At 41.3% G+C, this 26581-nt stretch overlaps 1 protein-coding gene across 1 annotated transcript; it reads right to left on the bottom strand.

Annotated features, from left to right (window-relative positions):
- Nucleotides 1-1728: 1728 nt before the first annotated feature.
- Nucleotides 1729-25929, bottom strand: LOC147108627 (plasmanylethanolamine desaturase 1-like). The gene is made up of 5 exons (XM_086005323.1): nt 25790-25929; nt 18360-18451; nt 14993-15137; nt 7817-8029; nt 1729-7049 (listed from the first exon to the last, which is right to left on the bottom strand). The coding sequence occupies exons 1-5, from the start codon at nt 25860-25862 to the stop codon at nt 6928-6930; spliced, it is 645 nt and encodes a 214-aa protein (XP_085861449.1). The 5' UTR covers nt 25863-25929; the 3' UTR covers nt 1729-6927.
- Nucleotides 25930-26581: the final 652 nt, after the last annotated feature.

Below are 26581 nucleotides of genomic sequence, written 5' to 3'. Positions count from 1 at the left end.
TTGCCCTTATATGAGGAGAGGTTGAGTAGACTAGGTCTATATTCCCTAGAGTTTAGAAGAATGAGGTGTGATCTAACTGAAACATATAACATTCTGAAGGAGCTTGACAGGAAATTCTCTACCCCATAGAGCGGTGGATGCTCAGTCGTTGAGTATATTCAAGACAGAGGTCCATAAATTTTGGGGAATGAAGGGAATTAAGGGATATGGGGGATAGTGCGGGAAGGTGGAGTTTAGGTGGAAGATCAGCCATGATCTTGTTGAATGGCAGAACAGGCTTTAAGGGCCAGATGGCCTACTCCAGCTCCTATTTCTTATATTCTAATGGTTCAAACAAGAGATGCTTAGGGTGCAAACTAGATGTGTTGCCATAAAATGTCATGGGGTTGCAGTCTTGGATGAGTAAAGAAGTTCAAATTTAAATGTGACTTAAACAGAGGTCTGTGACAATTCTAGTAACAAAAGAAAATCAAACAGAATATAGAAAATAGAGGGTAAGTTTTTTTTAAAATTCATTCGGGATATGGGCATCAGTGGCAATGCCAGCATTTATTGCTCATCCCTAGTTGCCCTTGAAGAGGTAGTGGTAAGCTGTCTTCTTAAACCACTGCAGTCCATGTGGTGAAGGTACTCCCACAGTGCTGTTAGGTAGGGAGTTCCAGCATTTCTACCATGTGATGATGAAGAAACAGCGATATATGTCCAAGTCGAGATGGTATGTAACTTGGAGGTGATGATGTTCCCATGCACCTGCTGCCCTCATCCTTCTAGATGGTGGAGCTCACGGGTTTGGGAGGTACTCGAAGTCTTGGCGAGTTGCTGCTGTGCATCCTATCAATAATACACACTACAGCCATGGTGTGCTAATGGTGGAGGCTCCACTTTAAGCCCCTTTTCCCTCCTAGACAGCTTCTCTCAGCAACATAATTTGTAAACATTGGCTCAGCTTTCACATGTATCCAGTATCCTGATGACACCCAGCATTACCTCTCTGCCATCACCCTTGACTCTTCAGCCACCACTGTGTTGTCCAACTGTTTACCCACCGTCATGACCAGGATGCACAAGAATTTTTTTTCAGCTCAACATAATCAAAACTGAAGACATATTGTTCATATTCCACCAAAAACTTGCAAATAGGAGTTCATCCAAAACCCCAACATCTACATCCATCCCACACTGTCTTGCTCCTCTATCAATCTTCTCACTAACCATCAATGCAACCATACCCAACCCCCATGCATGTAGATTCTTATGAATTCATGTCTTAATACTAAAGTAAGATCAACTGACTGAGCCAACTCCTTTACACATCTCTGGGAAGTTTTCTAGAACATCCGACCTACAATTGATGGATTGTTATAATCAAACTTGAGAATTGAATAAGTGCAATTATATCACACCGACAAAGGCTTTTGCTGATGTACAAAGCAGTAGAGGTGGAGACCACAACACAAATACATCTGCAGTACAAAAGTGCTGAAGCTATTGGCGATTCAAACATTAGATTTTTGTTGGAAACATTCTGACCCAAATTAGCATTGGCTATTTAAATACTTTTGTGATATATTATATCCAGATGCACAACTGCAGAGTACCTCTAACTTATATTGAAGTAGGTAGAGTGGAATGCAATCCCTAATAAATCAAGTTTTTTAATAAATGGAAGGACAGCGACACACCCCTCCTCCTCCTCCTCCTCCAAGTAAAATCACTGGACACACATCATTTGCATTTGATCACAGGATTTTTATTTTTTCCAATTAAGTTTACTTCAGCAAGTTATAAAACTACAATACATGTTTTCCATACCTTAGTTCAAGTGCTCACTGTATCGCACTTATACTCTGAAGTTAATCATGAGCAGAATGCATCAGATCATCAGGATCAGGTCTTCACAGCCTAAAAAATACAGTTGTAACAAAACCTTTTTGGGGGTGGAAGAAAAATATCAAAAGCTCTGGACATATCCAATAAACTTTGACATTGGTACTGAATTAAAGTAAGCATGATCAGGGTTAGGAAAACAGGAATGGTCCCAGTAATGAAGCTTAAAACTGGACAGATGAACAACAAAGCTTTTTCACTGAACATGGCTTGCAGGGACCAAAGCTTTGTTACAGCTCTAATCTTTGAAATAAGCATTAAAAAAAAGGCATTCAGCTGTATAGTTTGAGTGTAAATTCTTCTTCCCTTTCAAAAATAATAAACCACAGACCATGCACAGTAATGTTGATTCGCCTAATAGTGGTATGAACATTTCACTAGCTCATGTGTTTTTGAACAGCTAGTTTAAAAAAAAATCAGATACCGAGGAAAAAGCATTTCAGATCAAATGTTACACGTTCAATGACACATAACTTAAATTTCACACTTTGTAATATGTGCAAAAAAAGTCAGTTACTTCTTCAAACATATCTTGTTCATTAACTTTAATGTTGATTTATATACTGTGTAACAAAATAATCTCACCAACTTGCAAACCATATACAGGAGTCACATTTAATTAGTTTTATTTAAATGTATTGCTGGTAACTATTGTGCTCACTAGAAAAAGGAATTTAAAAAACACAAAAGCAATTTTTTTTTGACCGGAAATATTTTTTTTTTTTTTTTTTTTGGTAGGGGGGAAGAAATTATCAGAATAGAGTGATACAAGACAGTAAGGCTTAGCGTGGAAAGATATGCTAAAGCTTGGGAAGATGATAAGCTAGCAAAAACAAAATCAACTGACAGCATTAAATGTAAGCCCTGCATAAACAAAAATAAAACAGTTGCTTTGCCAAAATGAAAGCAGTTAAACATAATCTTACAAAAGTAGTGATAAACCAATACACAATGTATAAGTTTTGGATCCCTTTCATAGCTAACCCATCATCACTGGGCACTTTTTCATTGTTGAAAATAAAAATTACAATGAAAAGTTTGCTCACCAGAAACCTAGTAAGAGGTTTCAACAATTTACATTTGTATAGTGCCATTTACATAGAAAAACGGACCAAGGCCCGTCAGAGTCAAGCCAAAGGAGGAGATATTAGGAGGGCTCACCAAATGCTTGGTCAAAGCGGTGGGTTGTAAGGTCTTAAAGGAGGAGAGCGAGGTAGAGGGGCGGATGAGTTTAGGAAGGGAATTCCAGAGCATGAGGTCTAGATAGCTGAAGGCATAGCCGTCAATGGTGGGGCAAAAGCACAAAAGGCCAGAGTCAGAGGAACAAAGAGTTCTGGAGAAGGGTTGTGGGGCTGGAGAAGGTCAGAGAGATTGGTGAAACTATGAAGGAATTTAAATAAGAGGATGAGAATTTTAAATTGGAAGAGTTGGGGGAACCGGCCAATATAGGGCCGATAGAAGAGTAGGATCTGATGTGGGATAAAATGTGGGCAGGAGAGTTTTGGGTGAGCTGAAGTTTAAAGGATGGAAGTCTGGCCAGGAAAGCGTGGAATAGTAGTCTGGTGGTGACAAAGGCATGAGTCAGGGTTTCAGCAGCAGATGAGCTGAGGCAGAGGTGAAAGTAGGGGTCTTTGTGATGGAGAGTATATGGGGTTGGAGGCTCAGCTTGTATAGGACACCAAGATTGCTAGCAGTCTAATTCAGCTTGGGACAATAGCCAGGGAGAGGGATCGAGTCGGTGGCGAGGGTAGAGCATTTGTGGCAGGGGCCAAAGATGATGGCTTCAAAGGCTGTAGAAAGGACAAGGAGTGATAATGCATGATGGTCAGTTACAGAGAATGTCATCTGTGACTTTGGTTAGGGCTGTTTCACTGATGTGGCAGGGTAGAAACCAGACTGGAGAGATTCAAACATGGCGTTGCAGGAAAGATAGGATGGATTTGGGAGGCAGGCAACTGCACATTCAATTACGAGAGGAAAGCAGGTTGAAGGGAGCATAGTTTCCAAGGAATGTCGTCGAGTGTTTTTTTCCCCCCCATGAGAGGATGATGTCAGTTTTGAAAGGGAGACAGTCCCTGAGGAGAGGGAACCATTTACAATGTCAGCTCGCATACAGATCAGGAAGGGAAGTTAGGTGGCCAGCAGTTTAGTGGGATTGGGGTCAAGAGAGTTAGAAGTAGATCTCATGGGCAAGGCGAGCTCAAAGAGAGCATGAGGGAGATAGGAAAGAAAGGCGTCAAAGGTGCAGGTTCACTGCTAAGGCAGGGGGAAAGAGGGTAGGTTTACTTGGTAGGCAAGGAGAAGGTTGGGGGGAGCGGGTAGGAAAGCAGCTGAACAGATGGTCTCAATTTAGTGACTAAGAATCCACCAGCTCCTCGCACTTGGAGGTGAAGGGGAGAGTGGTTTACAGAGACAGTTGGTAGTTGAGAAAAGAAGCCAGGGTTATCTTTGCTCTCCAGGATGATCCTGAGTAGTGAGGAAAGTGAAGCCCATTGGCACTTGATGTGGTCCAGTGAGATCTGGTAATTGATGGCTATAACAGTGGTACACTAGACATGCTCAAGTCTATGTCCCTTGGATTGAGGGAGCAAAGATGAGGGCCATAGCAGTGGAATTGACCAGGATGGGAAAGGCCAAAGTTTTTGCTGGGGACAAGGGCATGAAAGTTTGATGTGAGGGAGTGGTTGAACAGAGTGATGAATGGAGGACCAAAGGCTAGGTGGTTTGAATTTAGAAAGTGCAGTTGCAAGTGATTTGGCATAGTTTTTTTTTCCAGGGATGGTGACAAATAGAAAGTGGGATTGGAAGGGGGTAAGGGATGAGGGTGGTGAACGATACAAGTAAATGGTCAGAGCTGGATGGTTCTGTGATCAAGACAATGAATGTAGAGGGGCCAGGCGAGAAGGCAAGGTCCAGGGGGTGGCCGTGAATATGGGTAGGAGAGTTTACATGGAGGGAGATGTGGGGAGGACAGGAGGTCAGTGAGTGCAAGAGAGGAGAGCCGAGATGAAGATCGCATTCATTGAGGATGAAGAGTTGTTTTATGCAGCGGCTGAAGGAGGATGTTTTGGTGAGAAACTCAGGGTGGGGCTGGGGAAATGCAGTAGCCAACAAAGATTTTAAAGGAGAAGTGGAACAAAGAGTAGCTTGAAGCAGGAGAAAGTACCAGAGGAGTAGAAGAATAGACCAAAGTGAGATTTGATAAGAGACACACCGCCACTGTGGCATGCCAGGTGGGGCAGGTGGTAGAAAGTATAACCAGGAGTGGTGGCTTCAGCAAGGGGCAAGGTTTTGCCAACAATGAGCCAGGTTTCAGTAAAAGCTAGGATGTCAGTGCAATAGTGTACAATAAGGTCATAGATGGCCAGGGCCTCAGTCGTGAGTGAACAGACATTGTGGAGGTGTGATTGTTGGTCCACTGGCAGAATCCAAAGTGATGGTAGTGGATGAGGTGAGTGGGAAGGAAGTCGGTAAGGTTAGCCCCAATAAGTGCACTGGGCAGGAAGGCTGGCGACAGAGGAAGATGGGGCAGTTTGGGTTGCTGCTTATAGGAGGCTGCGATGGGTGCCTCAATGGCCCTGACGGAGAATGCCAAGAGGCACAGAAAGGTAACTGTGGACCTATCGAAGGCATATTCAAGCCTGGATTGTGACTGGAGAGTAGGAAGGCAAAGTAAGCAAGAAGCGAGAAATAAAAGATGACTACAAGGGAAGGGGACAGGAGAGAAGAGAAGAAAAAAAAGATAGAAATAATGGGCTCAGGTCTGGAGCGGCAGGCAAAATCTGCATGCGAATGAACACATAATTCAATACAATAAACTGTATTTTTTCATAAAGAGAGCTGGGAACTTATTGGAGAGTTTCTAAAAACAAGAATTCCTTCACTGTGGTTAGTGAGTAAATCCAATAACTATTATACAAATGTGCTAGTCCTAAGAGTGGACATCCTTTATTCATTCAAATCATGGTAACATTTCTAACGAGGCAGGCTCCGAGTTGCCAGTATAGTTGGCCTTGGCTTTATTTACAGTAGTTACACTAGTATTTAAAGGAGGGATATCAAACTATACAGGTAATTTTTACTGACTGACCAGTAAAATGTAAATATTCCTTCATTCTAGAGCCTGGATTCACAAATATTTACAGGTATTAGGAATGGTTCAATGTGTTATTTGGCAATTATATTTGAAGCCATAAGTGCATCAAGCCATCTCGCCAACTGGTACTGAAAATCAGTAATAAATTTAAATTGCTGATGATGTGGAAAGTGCTGTATATTCCTAGGTCTTAAAGCCTTGGAACTCTGGAGTGCTTTTTGGTTTGCTAACCTTGTTAAAGCTTCCATAATAGTTCCTTATTGTAAAATACTGGACAGCTGAATGGCGACATTAAAATCATTAATATTGTGTTACTCCTCAATGTAAGAGTTAAATTCTTGTATTTTAAGCAGCTATAATAAAAAAAATCATTGAGATCTCAGGCCAAATTGTTTATCACTATACGCAAGCACTTGTAAAGTATGACTTTAAATTCAACAATAACTAGTATGCAGCAGTTTTGAATTTTATAGATACACATTCAAAATAATACTTTAAATATCTCTGGCAAACAAAAGTTTTTTTTAAGGCCTTGTCAGTATTATAGTACACAAATAAGCAAGCACCATATGGACACTGTCATTTTGTAGCATTTCCATCCCTAAGATTTACCCTCTTGAAATTCCAGTATTTCCACAGCTATAAGATTGTGTCCCTAGAACATATTTCGATTGACCTCGTTAACCTAAATTCAAGTGCAACACACATTGTGTGTGTTCATATTACACTCTGAACGTTAATTTGAAAACCAGAAATGGCTACACCAAAGGATCACTATTCAAATACATTCAAGTTCCTTCAAACATCTTCAGTTTTATGAGTGTCCTTATTTTTGGAGTAGTATGTGCTTCCAGGGTGCATCTTCTTCAGACTGCAGTTATAGATTTGGCTGGTGCAATTAGTTGGCAAAAAGTAGTTTAAAAAGTCAAAATATTGGCAAAAGGTTACTTTGTTTTCTGAGCCCACTTGAAATCATCTGCTCTGGGTTTATTTCCAGTTAATCCTTGGATAATGTCCTCTAGAGTTTTCCAGAATCTTATTTTCTCCAGGGGATAGTTTAGCCAACCTTAAAAGATTAAAACATAAACATTATTGTACGCTCAAAATATTAAAAAGGACAGGCATAATACTTTATGCAGTTACCAACTGGCATCATTAATTAGAACAAAGATTAATTTTTCTTTCAAATATTACATTTAGCTATAGTGGAGTCTGGACATGTATAAACTTAGGTTCATACTGCATTCATTTCACACCTGGCTGTTTAATGAAAAACAACAAGAGCTACTGATGTATTTTGCACAATAACCCACATTTTCCCTACACCTCGGACACTCCACACCATATGCAGGCTTAGAGATCAGTCAGATAACCTGTTCCCAGGCTTCAAGCAACACCACTGTGGAGTCAGTCACAAGGGAACCTGACTCATAGAAATGCTCTCCTCCAAGCAATCATCAAGACTCCACTAAGCACCTCACTTGGTTGAGATTGGGAACCCAACACATGGGCAGTCAATGAAATGAACTCTTGGCCTACTTTTCCGTGGGAGGGAATTAAAAAGAGCTTTGACATTGCAGTGTCAGCCACATCTGTAATGGAACTTGAAAAAATTGGATTGGAGGGAAGTCTAACATTATTGTTCCTATGAACAATTAGCCCAGCTTCCTCCACTCCAAAAGCCAGATTGTTAGACTACAGCATCAATACAGAAAGCTGGTTAGAATTTTGGTTGAATAGCTACAAATGCACAAATCAATTAGGAAATTTAAACAACAAATTCAAGTTTTAAATTCTATATATATATATAGCTGCCTGATTCCAATTGCTGACCTGTGGTAATACAGAAGTAGGTTTCATGTGGAGATACATGGTGAATACGATGATGTTTCCGGGGCAGAATGATGTGCCAGTCCTGTAAAAAGCAGACCCATGAAGGAAGTCCAAAATACGTATGAGACCATTTGTGAATCTGGTTGGTCAGAGTCACAAATAATCCAAGAGAAAAGACATAGCACTCCCAAGGATATACACCATTCATGGCCTCTGTTGAAGGAAATATATCTCAATTAGAAGCATATGAGCAGAAAGACACTGGCTACCAAACAATGTTTTGAAAGTGCATATATGCACTCCACACCGTTATTCAATATCATGAAGACAATAATTTTCCTAAGTACCGTTTACATTACACAACTGGTTTAAAGATGACTGCAAATCCTATTAAACTGACATTAATCTGCTCACCCTCGAGATTTGTAACCATTTCATAACTATTGTGTGGTGTAAGATCTGTATTTATATCTAGTGAATCTTCAGAATTATATGGTCTTAGATATAAAGGACACAAAATTTGAATCTAAACATCCACATCTTGGTCGCAAAATTCAACTTCTTGATCAAGTACATGCCAGTGCAGTATAGTCAGCATTTAGAATAGTTGCAGTGAGGGTGTAAAATGAGGTAGAGTTAATGCCATCAGTGCAAAATCTGAACTCCACCAGCTGAGTTCAAGTCTGCGACAAAAGTATTTAAGGCTAGTTAGTTTCCATCAACCAGATTTCCAGTGCATATCCATCCACAGCACAAAACTACTCCACAATGTGGCAGTAAGTAAGCAGGCTAACTCAACAGCTTCAGGTTGTAGATGTGGAAAAAATTAACGTTCCTTGTCGTGTAGGGTGTATTCTTCTGAGGGACATGATAAGACAATATACGGGTGCAAGTTTTTTCTTTTTTCTGCCTTCAAAAATGTTGACCACTCCATTCTACTCCACCACCTCTCCTGTGGTACAGCCCAATTTCACCGCTTGCTCAGTTCCACTCCTACCTGTACCAAGGTAGTCACGAGATCTTCAATACTTGCAGTAACTTTCATCATGCCACACATCCCTTTTTATTCCTCACCTCTATGCTGCCATCATCAATGGCCACCTTATTCTACCAGTCACCACCCTTCATTCAAGGACTGTTAAGGGTACTATCTGACATCAAGTCCTGAGAGCTGTGACTTTCTACAGCTCAACACAGAAGTCTAAAGCCACCATTGGCTCTCCCAGCACCTATGTACCGTGGGCTCCTATTCCATGAAAGTACCTGGTTCTTCACTCAGGCTGAACCCAAGCTTGGCATTCTGTTAGACCCTAAGCTGAATTTCATCACTAAAGCTACTTCCCCCCCCCCCCCCCCCCCCACCCCAGCTTTTTGAACATTGCCGGCTTAAGTCCGCACCTCACACCCTTCAGTGCTAGAGTGCTTCATCATCAAGGATAGATTACTGCAATGCTTCACTTACTGACTTCCTCAACTCCCCTCTTCAAAATCTTCAATTTATCCAGGAACCGACAGCTCAGCTCTTCCCCTGCACACTGTCCCTCACAGCAGTCTTTACCAAACTACACTACCGACCTGCGCCCCAGATCAAGATCCTTATCCTCATCTACAAATTCCTTCACAGCCTTGCTCCACCCATGTTTCAGTCTACACTCTCCACTCCTATGAAACAAGTTTATAACTTGTTCTGCAAGCCTACCATTCCACCACTGACATTCTTTCAGCCACGTTGCCAGTGCCCTCTGGAATTCTCTTCCAAAACTACTTTCCAGGTTGTTATTACAATCTAGCCACTACAAGAAATATAGTCCAGTTCCATATAAATGGTCAAGCTAAAACTTAAAAAAAAAGTTTAGATTCAAATACAAAGCTGATGCCTAAAAACAAATATGTTTCATGTCACCAATATATGTTTTCAAAACTGTTTACCAATAGGAAAACTACAGTTGAAAATTTATATCTCGCTTTCCCAACAGGACCCAAGTGACGTTCAACTGAAGTCAACCATGAGCTGTTTGTAATAACCTAGGGATTAGAATTCTTTTCATCCTAATGAGTTCGATTCCAGTTTATGGATACAGTATGACTTTGGTTATCTGCAGAGGTTTTCACTGGCGTTGAGCTGGGGCAGAAACATCAGTGGGCCCTCCTCGCTATAAACACAACACAAAAACTTGTTGCTCCAAGCAGATTATGCCAAGGGTGGAGCTTTTCACCATTCATCTCAGAATATCATGAATGTGACTGAAATGTAACTTATGGAGGAATGCTAACTTAAAGCATTTAGGCAGCTGTAGAGAATGTCTAGTAGACATACCTTAGTAAATCACTCTTTACAGGCATTTAATAACCAGCTTTCTAAATTTTGCTAAGTCTGCACTTCTAAAAGTAAATTTCTCATGAATCATCCAAAAAGTTATCCCAATATTGCATTAATGCACAGCAAAACGTAGATTGACTTAACCTTGAAACTCCAAAAACCCTGCAGGTGGTGCTCTTCAGTAATATTTGCTCTGTGCAAAATAAGGCAAGTACAAGAGAATGTTCAAAAATGACCTCCATTATAATTAAATTGAACAAACATTTAATTAAATGGGATGATATCTAAAGTCGATTAATTATGTCCCAAACATTCCAGTCACAATTTCCAACCGATATAGGACTGATTGCATTTCAGGCATTAGAAGGGACCTGCAAATACAGGAAACTTTGTGATATCCGGCACCGACGGGACCGAGCTGTTGCCGTCCCATCAAAACTGCCGGACAAACCAGCGCTAATGTTAAAACATACGGAAGCTTTTGAGCTCCGTATCTAGCAACAAGCCCTGTTGCAGCTTCTAAACAGTCGGCCATAGCTTGCAAGCGTCTCTGTAGCCAAGCAACAGCTTTAGCTAGACCTTGCAGAGCCTGACTAGTGAAAAAAAAGCAACGAAAAGAAAAAAAACTTTCTGAACCGACTCCTGAATCTTGCCGGTGGCTCGAGCATTCCGGACAGTTAACCTCCGGATAAACCAAAGTTTCCTGTATAATGGATGCTCTCAATGCAGTGGAGTGGGAGCAGGCAGAGTTCTGCATATGGATTCTAGGGCATGTATGGGCCACTGCCTACTGGCCTCCCACTCATCAAGAATCTTGGCATTAGAGTGCTGATGTGACAGTAGCTCTTTATAATCCTTTGAAAAGGAGAGGTAGTAGAGTAAGTCCCTAAAATTATGTTTTAGAAGAAAATGTAGGATGCAGTTTCATGCTCAGAAACACCCACACACATTCCAAATCTTGGCCATACTGTCAAACAAACTGCACTGTGTGATGATCAGGCACTTCGCCCCATGGGGGTATTTAAAACTGATACCTACCAGTGGTAGCTGCAACAGTAGCACAAGCAGAGATCTAACAGGTATCAGCCATTCTCTTAGCTGGTCAATAATACACGAACCTGCAACACTTTTATTTTATAAAAAAAAAGGGGGGGTGGTGACTTTCCTCGCTTCTTTCCTCCAATTTTATCTGTCTGGGGAAAAAAATGACCTATCCCGAGAGCGCTTGATGTTGGAAGAGGAAACACATCGATTTCATTAGCAACTAAACCGTGACATTTGATCACTTCATAATGTTCCCTGGGGACTTTTTGGAAAAATGAAATTGCTTTTCTAAGAAGAGAGAACCTAGATAAAGGTTAGAAGTAAATGGAACCTTGCTTTACAGGTGGAACCTTTGCCAGATTTCTATAAACAAGTTATTTCATTTTTCCAAGAAGCTGACCGCAAAATCCAGGCCATTCACTCAACATAGGTGACAAGTTCATGAAAAACGCTATGTTCAAGCGTACATCAGTTCTTCCTCACATCGGTTGCACAGTCACTCTGTGACATTACCCTTGAAACCAGAAAGGTCTGCCAGCTTAATGGCCTATTTTGTTTGTAAGCAGGATAGATTCCTACCTAAAAATCACATTTTCAAAAATAGCTTTGATCACCCCCTCACATTTGGTGGGGAAGGAAAGGTACAAGTGCATTACATCACCTCGATAATGTTAACGCGAATTTCTTCAGAAAAGCCTCAGAAAAGATTGTCGGGCAGGAGTGCGAGAAAGGCGGAGCGAGGCGAGAGCGGACCCGATTGTGATGGCGCCGATGAAGATGGCTGCCGTCCTTGCGGGCTCCGTGCGTACCAGGCAGCTAAGTGTCCTTTGCTGCTTGGTGCGCTCGGCTCGTTAAGAAAAAAGCATTTCACTGACTGGATTTCACTTGTTGTATTTGGTTATGTGACAAATAAAATTGAAATTGAAAAACATGACATTGAAGATACATACAGACAAGCACACAAAGACTTTTCAGTCGAAAAGTATGGGCTGCATTCAAATGTTGCTCCCAGGAGTTAAAGTATGCTAACCTGACTGCCAATTCAACCCCAATTTGTTTGTTCACATGTATACACACACCCCTGTGATATTACTTAGTGAGTGAGTTAGAGGTATGCTGTTTAAAAAACACAGCTGCAAGTACTTAATTTGTTCATTCTTCCCTCCTCTCCCAAAATCTTTTTCCTCAACTATTTACATAATTATTAAAGAGATATTTTTCCCTCTGCCTTACTCGTGGTAGATCTATAGATCTTGCAAAAAGCAGTTGTTGGTGCAGCACTGCACCAAAATGTTTCCCCCCACTGTTGAGTCTCCAGCGATCATGATTTTGAATGTTATGTCCTGGGCCGACTCCAGCTGGAATGTCCGAGACTTTAGCATCAATGGGTGTATAAATATTCCCCGCTAGTGCAAACATCTGTGGCCCTCAGCAACAACCCTATTAAGCTGTTAAATGAAAATTAAGTTGTATAAAAAGCTGGGGAAAAAAGTGATTTTTTTGGAATCCCATCTCCTTGCCATTGTGTCTCGCCATTATTTACAATTTTTTTTTTTTTAAACCTGGTTGTCATGTAACACAGATTGTCATTATAATTCCACAAGAGCAGGGTGAAAAACAAACTCTCATGTTACATCTCACATGTGCAGAGCTCATCCACAACAGCTGAAAATACCCAGCACTCAAGGCTCAAGTGAAATTTTCCACTTGGGTCTAAAGCAGAACACAAGCCACAGAAAGAGGGTAAACCTCTCCAAGGGAAACTTCTTGCAGTAATTCCAATATTAAATTATTAAATGAATAGTTCTGTGGACATGTTTAATACATTTTATGTAAATGATATATTTTTTAATTATATGTGCTATTTATGCAGCAATGTATTCAGATGGGTCAAAAATTCAAGATGGCAGCTGGAACCACTGAAAAAATAAATTGGTCAATGTGATTAAAATTGGAGCCTTTCAAGTTGGTGCTTTTCTGTGCGATCTTTAATGGTCTACACGATTAGTCAACCAGCGTAGTTATGTTGCTTATTTGTGCCAATGAGCAAAATGTAATGTTTGAGGTTTTTTTCTGCTACAGATTTGATGGTCCACTTTACAAAGTTAATTGAATAAATATACAGAAGCACTACTTCAGTAACCGTGTGCTGTACAAGATCTCCTGTGGCATTGCTCATGGAAGAAAAGATTGTCAGCCTTGGCTCAGTGGTAGCACTCTCACCTATGAGTCAAAGTCGGTGGGTTCAAGCCCACTCTGGAAATTTGACCACATAATCTAGGCTGAGGCAGTGCCATCTTTCAGATGAGACGTTAAATTAAGACCCACCTCCCCTGTCAGTTGGATGTAAAAGTTCCCACAGCACAATTTGGGAAAAAAAGGAGAGTTCTCCTGGTGTCCTGACCTATGTTTATTAATAAATGATCTGGACTCAGAAATTGGAGGTATGGTGTCAAAATTTGCAGATACCACTAAATTGGGGGGTATAGCTAATAATTTGGAGGACTCCACCAAAATGCAATTCGACAAACAAGCTTGCAGAGTGGGCAAATAAAATTCAATATATCGACGTGTGGGGCAGTTCATAATTATTCCCTGCAAGGTAAAAAAAAACTAAATGGAGCAGAAAGATTTAGGAATACAGATAAATAAATGACAAAAAGTAGTGAAGTACGGGTTCATTTCTCGAAGAATAGAATGCAAAAGCAGGGAGGCAATGTTAAATTTATATAGATCCTTGGTTAAAGCACACTTGGAGTACTGTGTGCAGTAATAATTTACAAGGCTGTTACCAGAATTGAGAGGTTGCAACTATCAGGAAAGATTGAGCAGGCTGGGGCTCTTTTCTTTTGAAAAGAGAAGACTAAGAGGAAACCTGATAGAGGTCGTTAAACATAGGAAGAGGTTTGATAGGGTAGATGTGGAGAAACTGTTTCCACTTGTGGGCGAGTCCATAAGGAGGCATAAATACAAGATAGCCATTGACAGATCAAAGAAATAATTTCTTTACACAGAGAATGAGGAGGAAATGGAACTTGCAAACAATATAATGAATTGTGATCAATTTATTCAATAATTAGTAAGAGAGGTGCTGATTTGCAGTTTGCTTGGAATCTTTCAAGTTTTACACATTCCACAGCTTACAGCATTTAAAGAGGGACACGGACAAAGTGTACCGACATTACTGCACATACACAGCACCCATCTATCAGCACAGTTCTTATTGAAGTACAACATTGTACTATACAGAGCAATTATGGCACAATTAAAAATAACCTGCACATCACACCCTCAGGATGTCTTGGCATCTAAATGTAGGTTACCACGTGATCGAATACTGAACAGGAATCACAACAATTGATTTTAAACATCTTTTTCCTTGCCAATTTCCTCCCCTGCCTTCCTCTCCTAGCGGCATTGAATGCTTACAGTGGTACAGTTCCACTGATGCCAATTAGTCTCGAGTACCATACTCATTATTCACATGAGATTTAACAGCAAATATTAACAGGGTATTGGATAGCAGAGGGTATGACAGCCAAACTTAATCCTGTCCTCACCGAGCACTTCAGAAAGGGCTCCCGGATAGCAATTCAAAGTGTAACTCTGGCCAATTCTAACACCCCTGCTGAGATCGGTTAGCTCAGCATAATCCTGGGCCAGAAACTGGGGACCTTGCTGGTGTGTATGGCTCATCTGCTCGCTGGATAAATTTACTGAGCCAGCTGGGGAGGCTTTAAAGGAATGAATTCGTCCTCATTAATTGCACAACACTGTACTTGTAATAAAATCAGTGCATCAGATCAACATACCTGGGGATAGAGTAAAAAACTTGTATGCCATGTTAGCCAGGGGAATCACAGTAAGCATACAGTTATCGCCATTTGTTTCTATCAAGTCATGCCTCGTTATAGCAGTGGGATCAATATGATGTTCTCTGAATGGTCTAATGAAAGCCTGGAACACAGAGAAACATTATTACAGAAAAAGCACTGTGCCAGCAGCGTGTGAACATTAGAAGATAACATTCCCATTTTAACAGTGCTCAGTCTCAGTATGGGAACTCAATTAAAGGGTAGTGGCGGATACAAATACATATATGCCTGGATTTTGCGATAGGAGTAATGGTGAGGCTATCAGCACTCACCGTTATTATGGAGTAAATCAGATAGCAACTTCCAGTATCTGCAGCTGAACGCAGTTGCTGTCTGATTTGCCATGCTCTTCTACAAGCTGCACTACACCGGTACCTCGCCGACAGATTCAGCATTAAAACACATGATGGGCATGAAGCTGCAGTACTTGCCCACTAGTTAACCACTAAACATGCTGGAAAAAGTTAGGGTTGATGAATTTTTAATGGCGATCAGTCGTAATTACTGCCAAACAATCTCTCTGGTCCTGAAAATTTAGAGTCTCATGCTTTCAGAATGTAATTAGTGTTGGAGATTTAAACAAATAAAAAAATAAAAACTTTTTCTGTCTGTCTTTTATCTCTTAATCCCATCTTTCTTTCCCAATCTTTATTTTGCTTTCTGTACATGATTTAAATCTCATTTATAATTCCTGGTTTAGACTCTGCATGTCGCCAGTGAAGATTCTTCAAGCTGATTGGTTGAAGAGGCTCGCTGTTACTTATCCTGCTCACAGGCTCCACAGATCCCCTGTAGAGGGCGCCAGGCTGGATCAGACACCAGAGGCCAGCAAGTCGAAGCTCAAAGGCCTGTGAAAACCGCGGGCAGCTGTCAGCGTAGTGAACAGCAAGCGGTGTTCCTTCACTGCTTCCTGCAAAATCCGGGATATCGTAAAAGGAACAAAGGTGCAGCCACAATCTTTGGTGCTTCCTCTCCCCTACTGCAGGCTTGTTTTGGCAGATTACATATCACATCACATTATGTTTATTATTCTTCACCTAATGATCAGTGGGGCCGATATTTTTCATTTTCCATTGTTCATTAAATCGACAGATAACATTGATTGCAATACTGTGCGAGATAATTAGTCCTAGTCAGAGGGTACCTAAATTGGACCAGACTCCCAGCCTAACCACATCACTTCCTCCTTCCCTCTCCCTTTATCACCTTCTAACCTACAGAGAAGAATTGCTTAAAAAAATCAGTGACTATGGACTTACTCAATTGCACAACTCGACAGACGTTTGCAATTCACTCACTAAAAATGCAGATAAGAATTATCCTTTACTTTGAACTTAGTCCTCCTGGTTTGCACCCAAGTGGTGCAGTATTACAATCTTGAATAGTTGCAGAAGGCATGGTTTGTATTTATTAGTTACTATTGCCAACTTCACAAAGGATTAAACTGACAATTCACTTGTGAATTGAATAGTTAGCAGAGCCAAACTTTTCAAAAATCGATAAATGTACATCAAGATCGTGGACGTCAATAAAATTTAAGACAATTTTGCACGAGCACTCACAGGTTGAGCCTTTCAATTTTGTCAACATCACTACGGAGTAAGCTCCTTTTTCTCAGCTAGATTTGGGGATCATCCAGAATGATAATCATTTCCAATTAATTACAAAGACGACTTTGGGAGGGTGGGAGAGAGAAGAGAAAGGTGTGTGTGGTACATGTGTTTTACCAGCTGCTTTTCAGACAAGTGGAAGGCACTAAGGACTCTTAAAATGGGCCAAAAATGTAGGCTGCAAGTTATTTCCAGCAACTACCAGAAATAACTGGTGGAGGTTTCCTGCTGCAAACTACCACCCTTCCAGCAATGCCAGGAAGAGAACATTGCAACTGAGCAGCGTAGCCAGCTACTAATGACCACACCAGTGCAAGGCACCTGTTTTTTGGTGGGGCATGCAGACAATATACCCACTAAGGTCATATTAACAAGACACAACTTACATAGTAGATTTAACATAATAAAAGACCCCAATGTACTTCACAGAAGATAGAAATAAAATGCACTTAACAGAAGGTAGAAGTAAAACTAACAATTGGTGATTTTGGAGGGGGAAGTAACAAGGCAGACAGATTTAGGTAGAGAGTCCCAAACAGCGGAAAGCTTTGCCAGTAATTGAGAAACACCTGTTGGTGAGGCGAGGTGTAAGGTGAGGGGGGCAGGGAGTGGAATGGTCGGATGAACAGGAGCTCAGATTTAGAGGACTGTTGGATATGGGCTGGAATGTAGGATTGGAGAAGATTGCAGAGGTAGGGCAGGGTGAGCCGTGCAGCAAGTTGTTAATGAAGACAAACATTTGGTGTGTTGGGGGAAAAGGGAGACAGTCAAGATCAGGGACGATACAGGTGACAAGTGAGGACACGCTGCAGATGGTGGCGTTTTGGGCAAATAGACTTTTAAAAGAAGTTTGGGAGGCTCACATAAAGGGCATTGAAGAAGTCTAGTCTGGAGGCAAGGAAAACATGGATAAGGGTTTGAATTAGGCATTCTGTTTACCACCATCACACATATGGAAACTGATCCAGGCATGAGGAGCTCATGGGCTTTGTCACTAAGATTGACACCATCTGTTCAGCTGCCATCTACTGCTTCCCCCCTCTGCTTGCCACACATCCCCCTGGCTGGCAATATGTGGAGGCGTTGGGATGAGAAGTGTAACCAGTCAAACAGGGTCCTTAAAAGTGAACCATAGATGAGAAACAGTGGGTGATGGGTCTACCATGGCACTACCAATAGTTGAATGAAGCTAGCTCCTGAAAGAACATACTGGTATACAGTTAGTCAATAATGAGGTTTGTACAGACATGCTGTGGCTTTGAGGGTAGACTATATGGAGAACAGCACAGCAAAATAAGCCAATCGCTTCCCCCCTGAAAAACAGTCTTACTTTTAGTGATTAAAAATAAAACCATTACTTATTTTCACAGGAACATATGCACTTTCCCACTCAAAAATAAAGGCAAGCCCATTAATGCTGCACATACAAAAGCATGCAATGTAAACATACCCACACATACATTTACATGCTATTTGAAAAGATAATTTTGAAGTCTTTGCGCCCCCACCCCCCTCAAAATGTAATGGGTGAAGAAGAAAAGCATTGTGTAATTTCACAAACTACAAACACCAAGCTAAGTAAGGCATTACAACATATGGTGTTCAGGTCTCAATAACAAATTCAACATTATGACATATTCTGGAATTTGCATCAGTATGAGGAAAAGCCGGAGAAATGCAGTTCTATTGCGTACCTTGCCAAGTACAGGCAGATCAACAGAACCCCACGTGTCTGCTCCCCAGTGGACAAATCCTGAAGCAAAGTCAGCAGTAACCATCCCTGCAACTAGATTTTTAAAAACCACACAATTAGAACAAATATCATCTTTATGACTTGGGTATTAAAAAATACAAGATATGTACATGATAGGCAAGATTATACAAGATATACACACACACAAACATCCAGCAAACAACAAATGTTTAGAACAAGTTTTAAAGAGTGTGCAGGGACAGAGGGACCTGGGAGTTAATGTGCATAGATCCCTGAAGGTGGCAGGATATATTGAGAGAGTGGTCAGCAAAGCATATGGGATCTTGGGCTTCATAAATAGAGGTATAGAATACAAAAGTAGTGAAGTTATGCTGAACCTTTATAAAACGTTGGTTAGGCCACAACTGGAGTATCGTGTCCAGTTCTGGTCACCACACTTTAGGAAGGATGTGAAGGCCTTTGAGAGGGTACAGAGGAGATTTACCAGAATGGTTCTGGTGATGGGGAATCTTAGCTACAAGGACAGGTTGGAGAAGCTGGATTTGTTTTCATTAGAGCAAAGGAGGTTGAGGGGTGATCTGATAGAGGTGTACAAGATTATGACGGGTTTGGATAGGCTAGACGGGGAAAGGCTGCTCCCACTAGTTGATGGCACAAGGACTAGGGGACACAGATTTAAGGCTTTGGGCAAAAGATACAGGGGGGATGGGAGGAAAAACTTTTTTACATAACGAGTGGCGAGGACCTGGAACTCGCTGCCGACGGACGTGGTGGAAGTGGAGACACTCAATGTTTTCAAGGGGAGACTGGATAGGCACTTGAGGGAAATAAACTTGCAGGGCTACGGGGATAGAGCGGGGGAATGGGACTGACTGGATTGCTCTGCAGAGAGCTGGCACGGACTCGATGGGCCAAATGGCCTCCTTCTGTGCCTTTATGACTATGACTATGACTCTAAGTCCTTTAAATACAATCTCCCCCATAGCAGTGTATTAATTTAGCTATCAATTCAATTTATTTACAACAACGATCAATTTCCATTTCATTTAACAACTTGCATTTATATTGCACCTTTAACATAGAAAAATATATCAAAGTGCTTAACAAAAATAGATGCTGAGCCAAAGGAGATACTAGGAAGTGAGACTAAAAGCTTGGTTAAAGAGGCATGTTTTAAGGAGGGTCTTAATTTCTCTACCTCCCTCTCCTCATTTAAGAGATTTAGGGAGAGAATTCCAGATCTTAGGGCCCAGATGGCTAAAGGCACGTTCGGCAAGGGTGGGGCGAAGGGTGTGGGGGATGTGCAAAAAGGCTAGAGTTAGAAGAATGCAGAGTCCTCGAGAATGTTGCACAGCTGGAGAAGGTTAGATAGAAGGATAGCAAGGCCATGAAGGGATTTAAACGCGAGAATAGAAGAGACAGGCAATGTTAGAGAGATAGAAGATGACGGTCTTTATGATGGATGTTAGAGAGTCAGAAGCTCAGCTCGGGGTCAAATGGAACATGGAGGTTGCGAACAATCTAGTGACTAAGCAGGGGGATGAAATTGGTGGCAAGTGGTGGGGGTCCAAAGGTATTAGTCCTACCAATGTTTAACTGGTCGAAACTGCGGCACATCCAGAATAAATCTGACAACTTTCTGTCCATGCGCTTCCATTTTTCCCATCAGTCTCTTGTGTGGAACCTTATCGAATGCCTTCTTTAAGTCCATATCCACAGACACTCCCTTATCTACCACATTAGGTGACCTCATCAAAGAATTCAATTAGTTTAGTTAGAAAGACCTACCCTTTACAAATCCATGCTACCTCTCTTTGATCAGTTCATATATGTCCAAGTGCTCAGTCACTCAGTCCCTAATAACAGACATTAAACGAATAGGTCTACGATTTCCTGGTTCATCTCTCCCACCCGTCTTAAATAATGGAGTGACATTAGCAACTTTTCCAATCTAATTGGACAATTCCTGAGTCGAGAGTTTTGGAAGATCATTACTAAAGCATCGACTTCTTCACCTACTACTTTTAATATCCTGGGGTGGAAACAGTAGGTCCTGGAGACTTATCTATCTTCAGTCTCTCAGAGCGAGTTCAGGTTACGTAAGCATGGTAAAGATTAGGAGAGAAATGTTCTGATTGTAAATTGGAGGTTAGGGAAGAGACAATACAAGAGTCGAAAGTTAAAGACTATGGGCTAGAAATGTGGCTACTTTGCGCCTCCCGTTAGCACCTGTGGGGGGTGGTAACGGGGCACTAAGGGATTACCGACCGGACGTGGTGAATTCAGCGACGCCCGTGAACTTCCCTGGCAGTTTTGCGCTGGCGTTACCACTTACCACCTTGGTCTCTAGTGCCCCGTAGATTGTGATGTTATCAAGTGCGCAGCGCCCCGGATGTGAAATTGATTTTCGCCCCCTGCATTATTGCCTTGCGCTGACAACGCCAGCAAGAGGAGGCGTTCTGAAGTCGGATGGCCACTTCAGGAGCAGTAATTAAAGGGAATGCTTTTCAGATCGCTGAACCGTTATTATTTGCACCAGTCTGGTGCCTGCGCAAAGTTTTCACTCTTTCATTGTTGCAGGATGTCCAAGCCCTCCACCTCATGAGTGTTTGGAGCTGTATTGGCAGTCGCCTTGCAAGACTGCAGAGCTGACAAATAGCTTCTGGTGCAGTATTGTCCCTTCTCTTTAAGCGAGGGAAGCAGCCTCTGTGATTGAAGAGTGCCGTCTGGAATGCGCTGCAAATTGTCTCGCGCTCTGCCAGTATCGCCCCGCTCTCCGACTTTAGCGCCCTAACAGAAGTGGTTACCGCTTGATTTAGCGCTCCACTTCCCTCTTGGAGCGCTACAACTGAATTTCACGGGAGCCTATCATTAGCGCCTGCCGCTAATTTTTCAGCTTTCAAAGTTTTAACGCCCCAAATGGGGCTTTAATGAATTTCTCCCCCTAAGTTCCTGGGATGGGATGAAATTTACTTGTAGACAAGCCTGAGCACCGACCAATATTCAAGTTCAGATACAGTTGTGGAGGACAAGGCAAAGCATCAGGAGGTCACTGAATTCGGTTATCCAATCAGAAACACACACTCACCACACAGATATCCCTCTGGGAACTTTAACTTTGGACACTCATTGTCTCTTCCTTATCCTCGGTTGACAACCGGGCCATGTCTCTCCTAATCTATACATGTCCTGATCTATATAGTACCTACGTCTGAGTGAAATATGCATTTACGTGCAGATGTTACGTCAAGGGGCATGAGTCACCTCTGATGAGGTGGATTATTTAACAAGCATTACTAATGATTGGTTAGGGGGAAGTGATCACTCTTGGCATCAGAGTTACCTCATCAGGCATAACTATATCAGAAAACTTTTATTCAATTGTGAAATATAACTTCCCATTTATTGTTTTGGAACAGGGAATTTACATTTAAGTTTTGTAATCCAAATATAATACAGCAGTTTTGAATTGTATCAGCTTCAATGACTCATGGGTATTGCCTGCTTTGAATAAATCAATGTAGTAGTTTAGTCCATTATGCAAGGATCTGGAATAATCTATATTGATCATCTTGTGAAGTGACATGGATTTATAGTGGATCTCCTATATATAATCCAGTAACAATAAAAAAAGTCTATTTTCAGCCAGAGCACACTTTCCCAGATTACTTCATGCACACACTTCCATTCACTACAGGTACAAGTTTTACTAGGGGAGCTCGCGTTTGTGTTGGCGATGAGAAAAAAAATTCTAGGGCAGTCCAAATTGTAACAATTATCACTTCTATATTCTAGGTCTCTTATGACATTGCTCATGGTGGGCCGGAGGAGGATGATGTTTTACAACAGCAGTACTATGAGCCGCAATTTCTTCCCGTTAAACATTGGGAAGACCAGTCATCATTTTCGCCACCTGCCAAATATTCTGTACCCTTGCCAACGATTCCATCCCCCTCCTCGGCTATTGTCTCAGGCTAAACTAGATTGTTCACACCAACCTTGGTGTCCTATTTGACTCCAAGATGAACTTCCAAACCCAAACGCTCGCCATCACAAAGATTGCGTACTTCCACCTACATGGCATTGTCCCCCTCTAGTCTACCTCAGGCCATCTGCTGCTGAAACACTCATCCATGCCTTTGTCACTGCCAGATCGGATTATTCTAATGCCCTGTTGACTGACCTCCCACCCTGCACCCCCCATAAACTTCAGCTGACCCGAACATAAGAAACAGGAGGAGAGGGCCAAATGGCCCTTCGAGTCTGCTCCACCTTTCAATAAGATCATGGCTGATCTTCTGCCTCAACTCCACTTTCCTGCACTATCCCCACATCCCTCGATTCCCTTAACATCCAAAAAACCTATCAATCTCTGTCTTGAATATACTCAATGACTGAGCCTCCACAGCCCTCTGGGGTAGAGAATTCCAAAGATTCACCACCCTCTGAGTGAAGAAATTTCTCCTCATCTCAGTCCTAAATGGCCAGGCCCTTATTCTGAGACTGTGACCCCGTGTTCTAGACTCCCCAGCCAGGGGAAACATCCTCCTTGCATCTACCCTGTCAAGCCCTGTAAGAATTTTGTATGTTTCAATGAGATCACCTCTCATTCTTCTAAACTCGAGAATATAGGCCGAGTTTACTCAATCTCTCCTCATAGGACAAATCCCCCCCAATCCCAGGAATCAGTCTGGCGAACCTTCGTTGCACTCCCTCTAAGGCAAGTATATTAGGTAAGGAGACCAGAACTGTACACAATACTCCAGGTCTGGTCTCCAGGGCCCTATATAATTGCAGTAAGATGTCTTTACTCTTATACTCAAATCCTCTTGTAATGAAGGCCAACACACCATTTGCTTTCCTAATTGCTTGCTGTACCTGCATGTTAACTTTCAGTGATTCGTGTACAAGGACACCTAGGTCCCTCTGAACACCAACATTTCCCAATCTCTCACCATTTAAAAAAATACGACGCTTTTCTATTTTTCCTACCAAAGTGGATAACTTCACATTTCTCCACATTATATTCCATTTGCCATGCCCACTTACTTAACCTGTCTATATCCCCTTGAAGCCTCTTTGTATCCTCCTCTCAAATTACATTCCCACCTAGCTTTGCCTAATCAGCAAATTTGGATATATTACATTTGGTCCTCTCATCCAAATCATTGATATAGATTGTGAATAGCTGAGGCCCAAGCCCTGATCCTTGCAGTACCCCACTAGTTATAGCCTTTCAACCCAAAAATGACCCATTTATTCCTACTCTCTGTTTTTGTCCGTTAACCAATCCTCAATCCATGCTAGTATATTAACCCCAATCCCGTGAGCCCTAATTTTTATGTAATAACCTCGTGTGGCAACTTATCAAATGCCTTCTGAAAATCCAAATGCACCACATCCACTGGTTCCCCCTTATCTATTCGGCTTGTTACAACCTCTAACAGATTCGTCAAACATGATTTCCCTTTCATAAATCCGTGTTGACTCTGCCCAATCCTATTATTATTTTCTAAGTGCCCTGTTACTATGTCCTTAATAATAGATTCTAGCATTTTCCCTACTAGTGATGTCAGGCTAACTGGTCTGTAGTTCCCCGTTTTCTCTCTCCCTCCTTTCTTAAATAGTGGGGTTACATTTGCTACCTTCCAATCAGCAGGAACCGTTCTAGAATCTATGGGATTTTGGACAATGACAACCAATACATCCACTACCTCTTTTAAAACCCTAGGATGTAGGCCATCAGGTTCAAGGGATTTATCAGCTTTCAGTCCCATTAATTTCTCCAGTACTTTTTTTCCACCAATACTAATTTATTTCAGTTTCTCATTCTTGCTAGACCCTTGGTTCTCCACTATTTCCATGAAGACAGGCACAAAGTATTTGTTTAATTTCTCTGCCATTTCCTTATTCCCCATTATAATTTCTCCTGTCTCAGCCTGTTAAGGGATCCACATTTACTTTTGCTAATCTTTTCCTTTTTACATACCTGTAGAAGCTTTTACAGTCTGTTTTATGTCTCTCACTAGTTTACTCATATTCTATTTTCCCTTTATCAATTTCTTGGTCTTCCTTTGCTGAATTCTAAAATCCCCTCAATCCTCAGGCTTACTACTCTTTTTGGCAAAATTATAAGCCTCTTCCTCGAATCTAATACTATCTTTAATTTCTCATTAGCCACGGTTGGACCATTTTTTCCATGGTGTTTTTATTACTTAAGGGAATGTACATTTGTTGCGAATTATGAATTATGAATTATTTCTTTAAATGTTTGCCATTGCTTTTCTACTGTCATATCTTTTAATCTAGTTTCCCAACCTACTTTAGCCAACTCTGCTGCCCATATCATTTCCTGCACCAAGTCCATTCACCCAACACCCCTGTCCTCACTGAATTACATTACCTCCCAGTCCATCAATGCCTGAAATTTAAAATTCTCATCCTTGCGTTTAAATCCCCTCATGGCCTGGGGACAAGGAACAAAGTGCTGCACTGAAATGTCAGCTTAGATTTTTGTGCTCACGTTTCTAGAGTGGGACTTGAACTTACAACCTCTGTCTCAGAGACAAGATTGCTAGCACTGAGCCACAGCTGACACCATTTTGTGTTGTCGCTTTTATTTGTATAATTTCTTTTCATGCATTGTTTGTTACTCGAGATTGATTGACTTCACTACTGTCCTTTTAAAATCTACCTTTTCAACCTGAAGTTCAGTCACCTCTCCTTGTCCATCTCCTGTAGCTTAGCATCAATTGCCCATTTAATTTAAAAAAATTTGCACCCTAAAACAGGCATGAGCCAAAGATGGTGGAATCGTGACTCATAACATCTAAACACACGCCAGCAATGTTAACCCATCCATGACTAGGATGAAATAGCACATCTGCCAGCAATTGCTGACACTGACAGCTTTTTACCTTCGCTGTCACCAGAGTGAAACTAATTCCTCAGGCACTTACATCAGTTCACTTATGATGCAGTTCTACCTCTGGAGGCAGTACTATAATGTAAATGAAGCACAAGCTGCATACACATCTCGTAAGATAAATATATAGATGCTTAAGTTGCTGGCTTTTGTATGGATTCAAGGCAGTAACTTATGCCAGACAATTAACTCCAAGTGTCAATTACAATAGTAATGAGTTTTAATTTAATACTATGCTCAAGAGTGGCTGCTTAGTGTCAATGTAAATGCAAATCCTACTGATATCTCTAATTTATCATGGCTGCCAGGGGCGGAGGTGGGTGATGTTATGGAGATGGTAGTAGGCGGTCTTTGTGATGGAGAGTATATTGGGTCAGCAGCTCAGCTTAGGGTCAAATAGGATGCATTTTCATTTTGCATAATTTCATTGCAAAGCATGTTAAACGTTTACTTATTAAACTTCTACATACTAAACTTTTACTTACTAATTCCAATAAGGACCAGATGGATGTGGTCCCAGCTGAAATTTATGACCAGATGATATAAGTTGCAGTTCATTAGAGCAATGTTTAAAATAACACACACCCATTCCTGAAATCGTTTCACTGTGGGAGAAAAAGAAAACAGAAGTTAATTGGTTTTATAACTGAGCAAACATGCAAATTTATTGGAAATCTGTTTTTTTAATTAACTGACTGAAGTTTAGCTCCAGTTTTCTCTCAGCATAAACTTAACTTGCCATTTATGTTTTATATTCTGCAATATTACAGTATTAAATTAGGCATTTTCTTTGGTTGACAGTATGGTACATATGTGCTTTGGTGCATCAATGTTTCAGGTAAGTGAGTAGGGAGACTAGTACATCCTCACAATTCCTCAGGGGGCAGGTGGGGGAATTCCAGTCTAAAGCCTCCGAAGGGAGCCTAGATAGTGAGAAAAGGAAAATAACCACATGGAACTTACAATGCTTTTGTTTTCCAACTACTGTACTGTAACCACAAATGCAAATTAATTAAAAGCAGTCACGGAAAGTGTTATTTTGGGATATACAATACTGGTAAACCTTGGAAAGGATCACCTTATCCAAATGTGACTAGTATGTACCAATCAATCAGTTTTGATGGTGTAGACAAGTCAGACTATGCTGCCCAATTTACTCAAAGTCCAACGACCACATTTGACTGAGCTCCAGTGAATTCCAAGAAAGCCGAGAAGAAACCCAAGACCACAGTGCAATCCAGCATAAGCCACTAACACCATTACTGTCTTTACATGCA

Source organism: Somniosus microcephalus, chromosome 13, assembly GCF_052327205.1.
Source record: "Somniosus microcephalus isolate GS21.2 chromosome 13, FLI_Smic_1.0, whole genome shotgun sequence".
In the NCBI taxonomy this organism is placed as follows: domain Eukaryota; kingdom Metazoa; phylum Chordata; class Chondrichthyes; order Squaliformes; family Somniosidae; genus Somniosus; species Somniosus microcephalus.
Note: the sequence above shows the minus strand (reverse complement) of the source record. Positions and strands in the feature narration are given on the sequence as shown.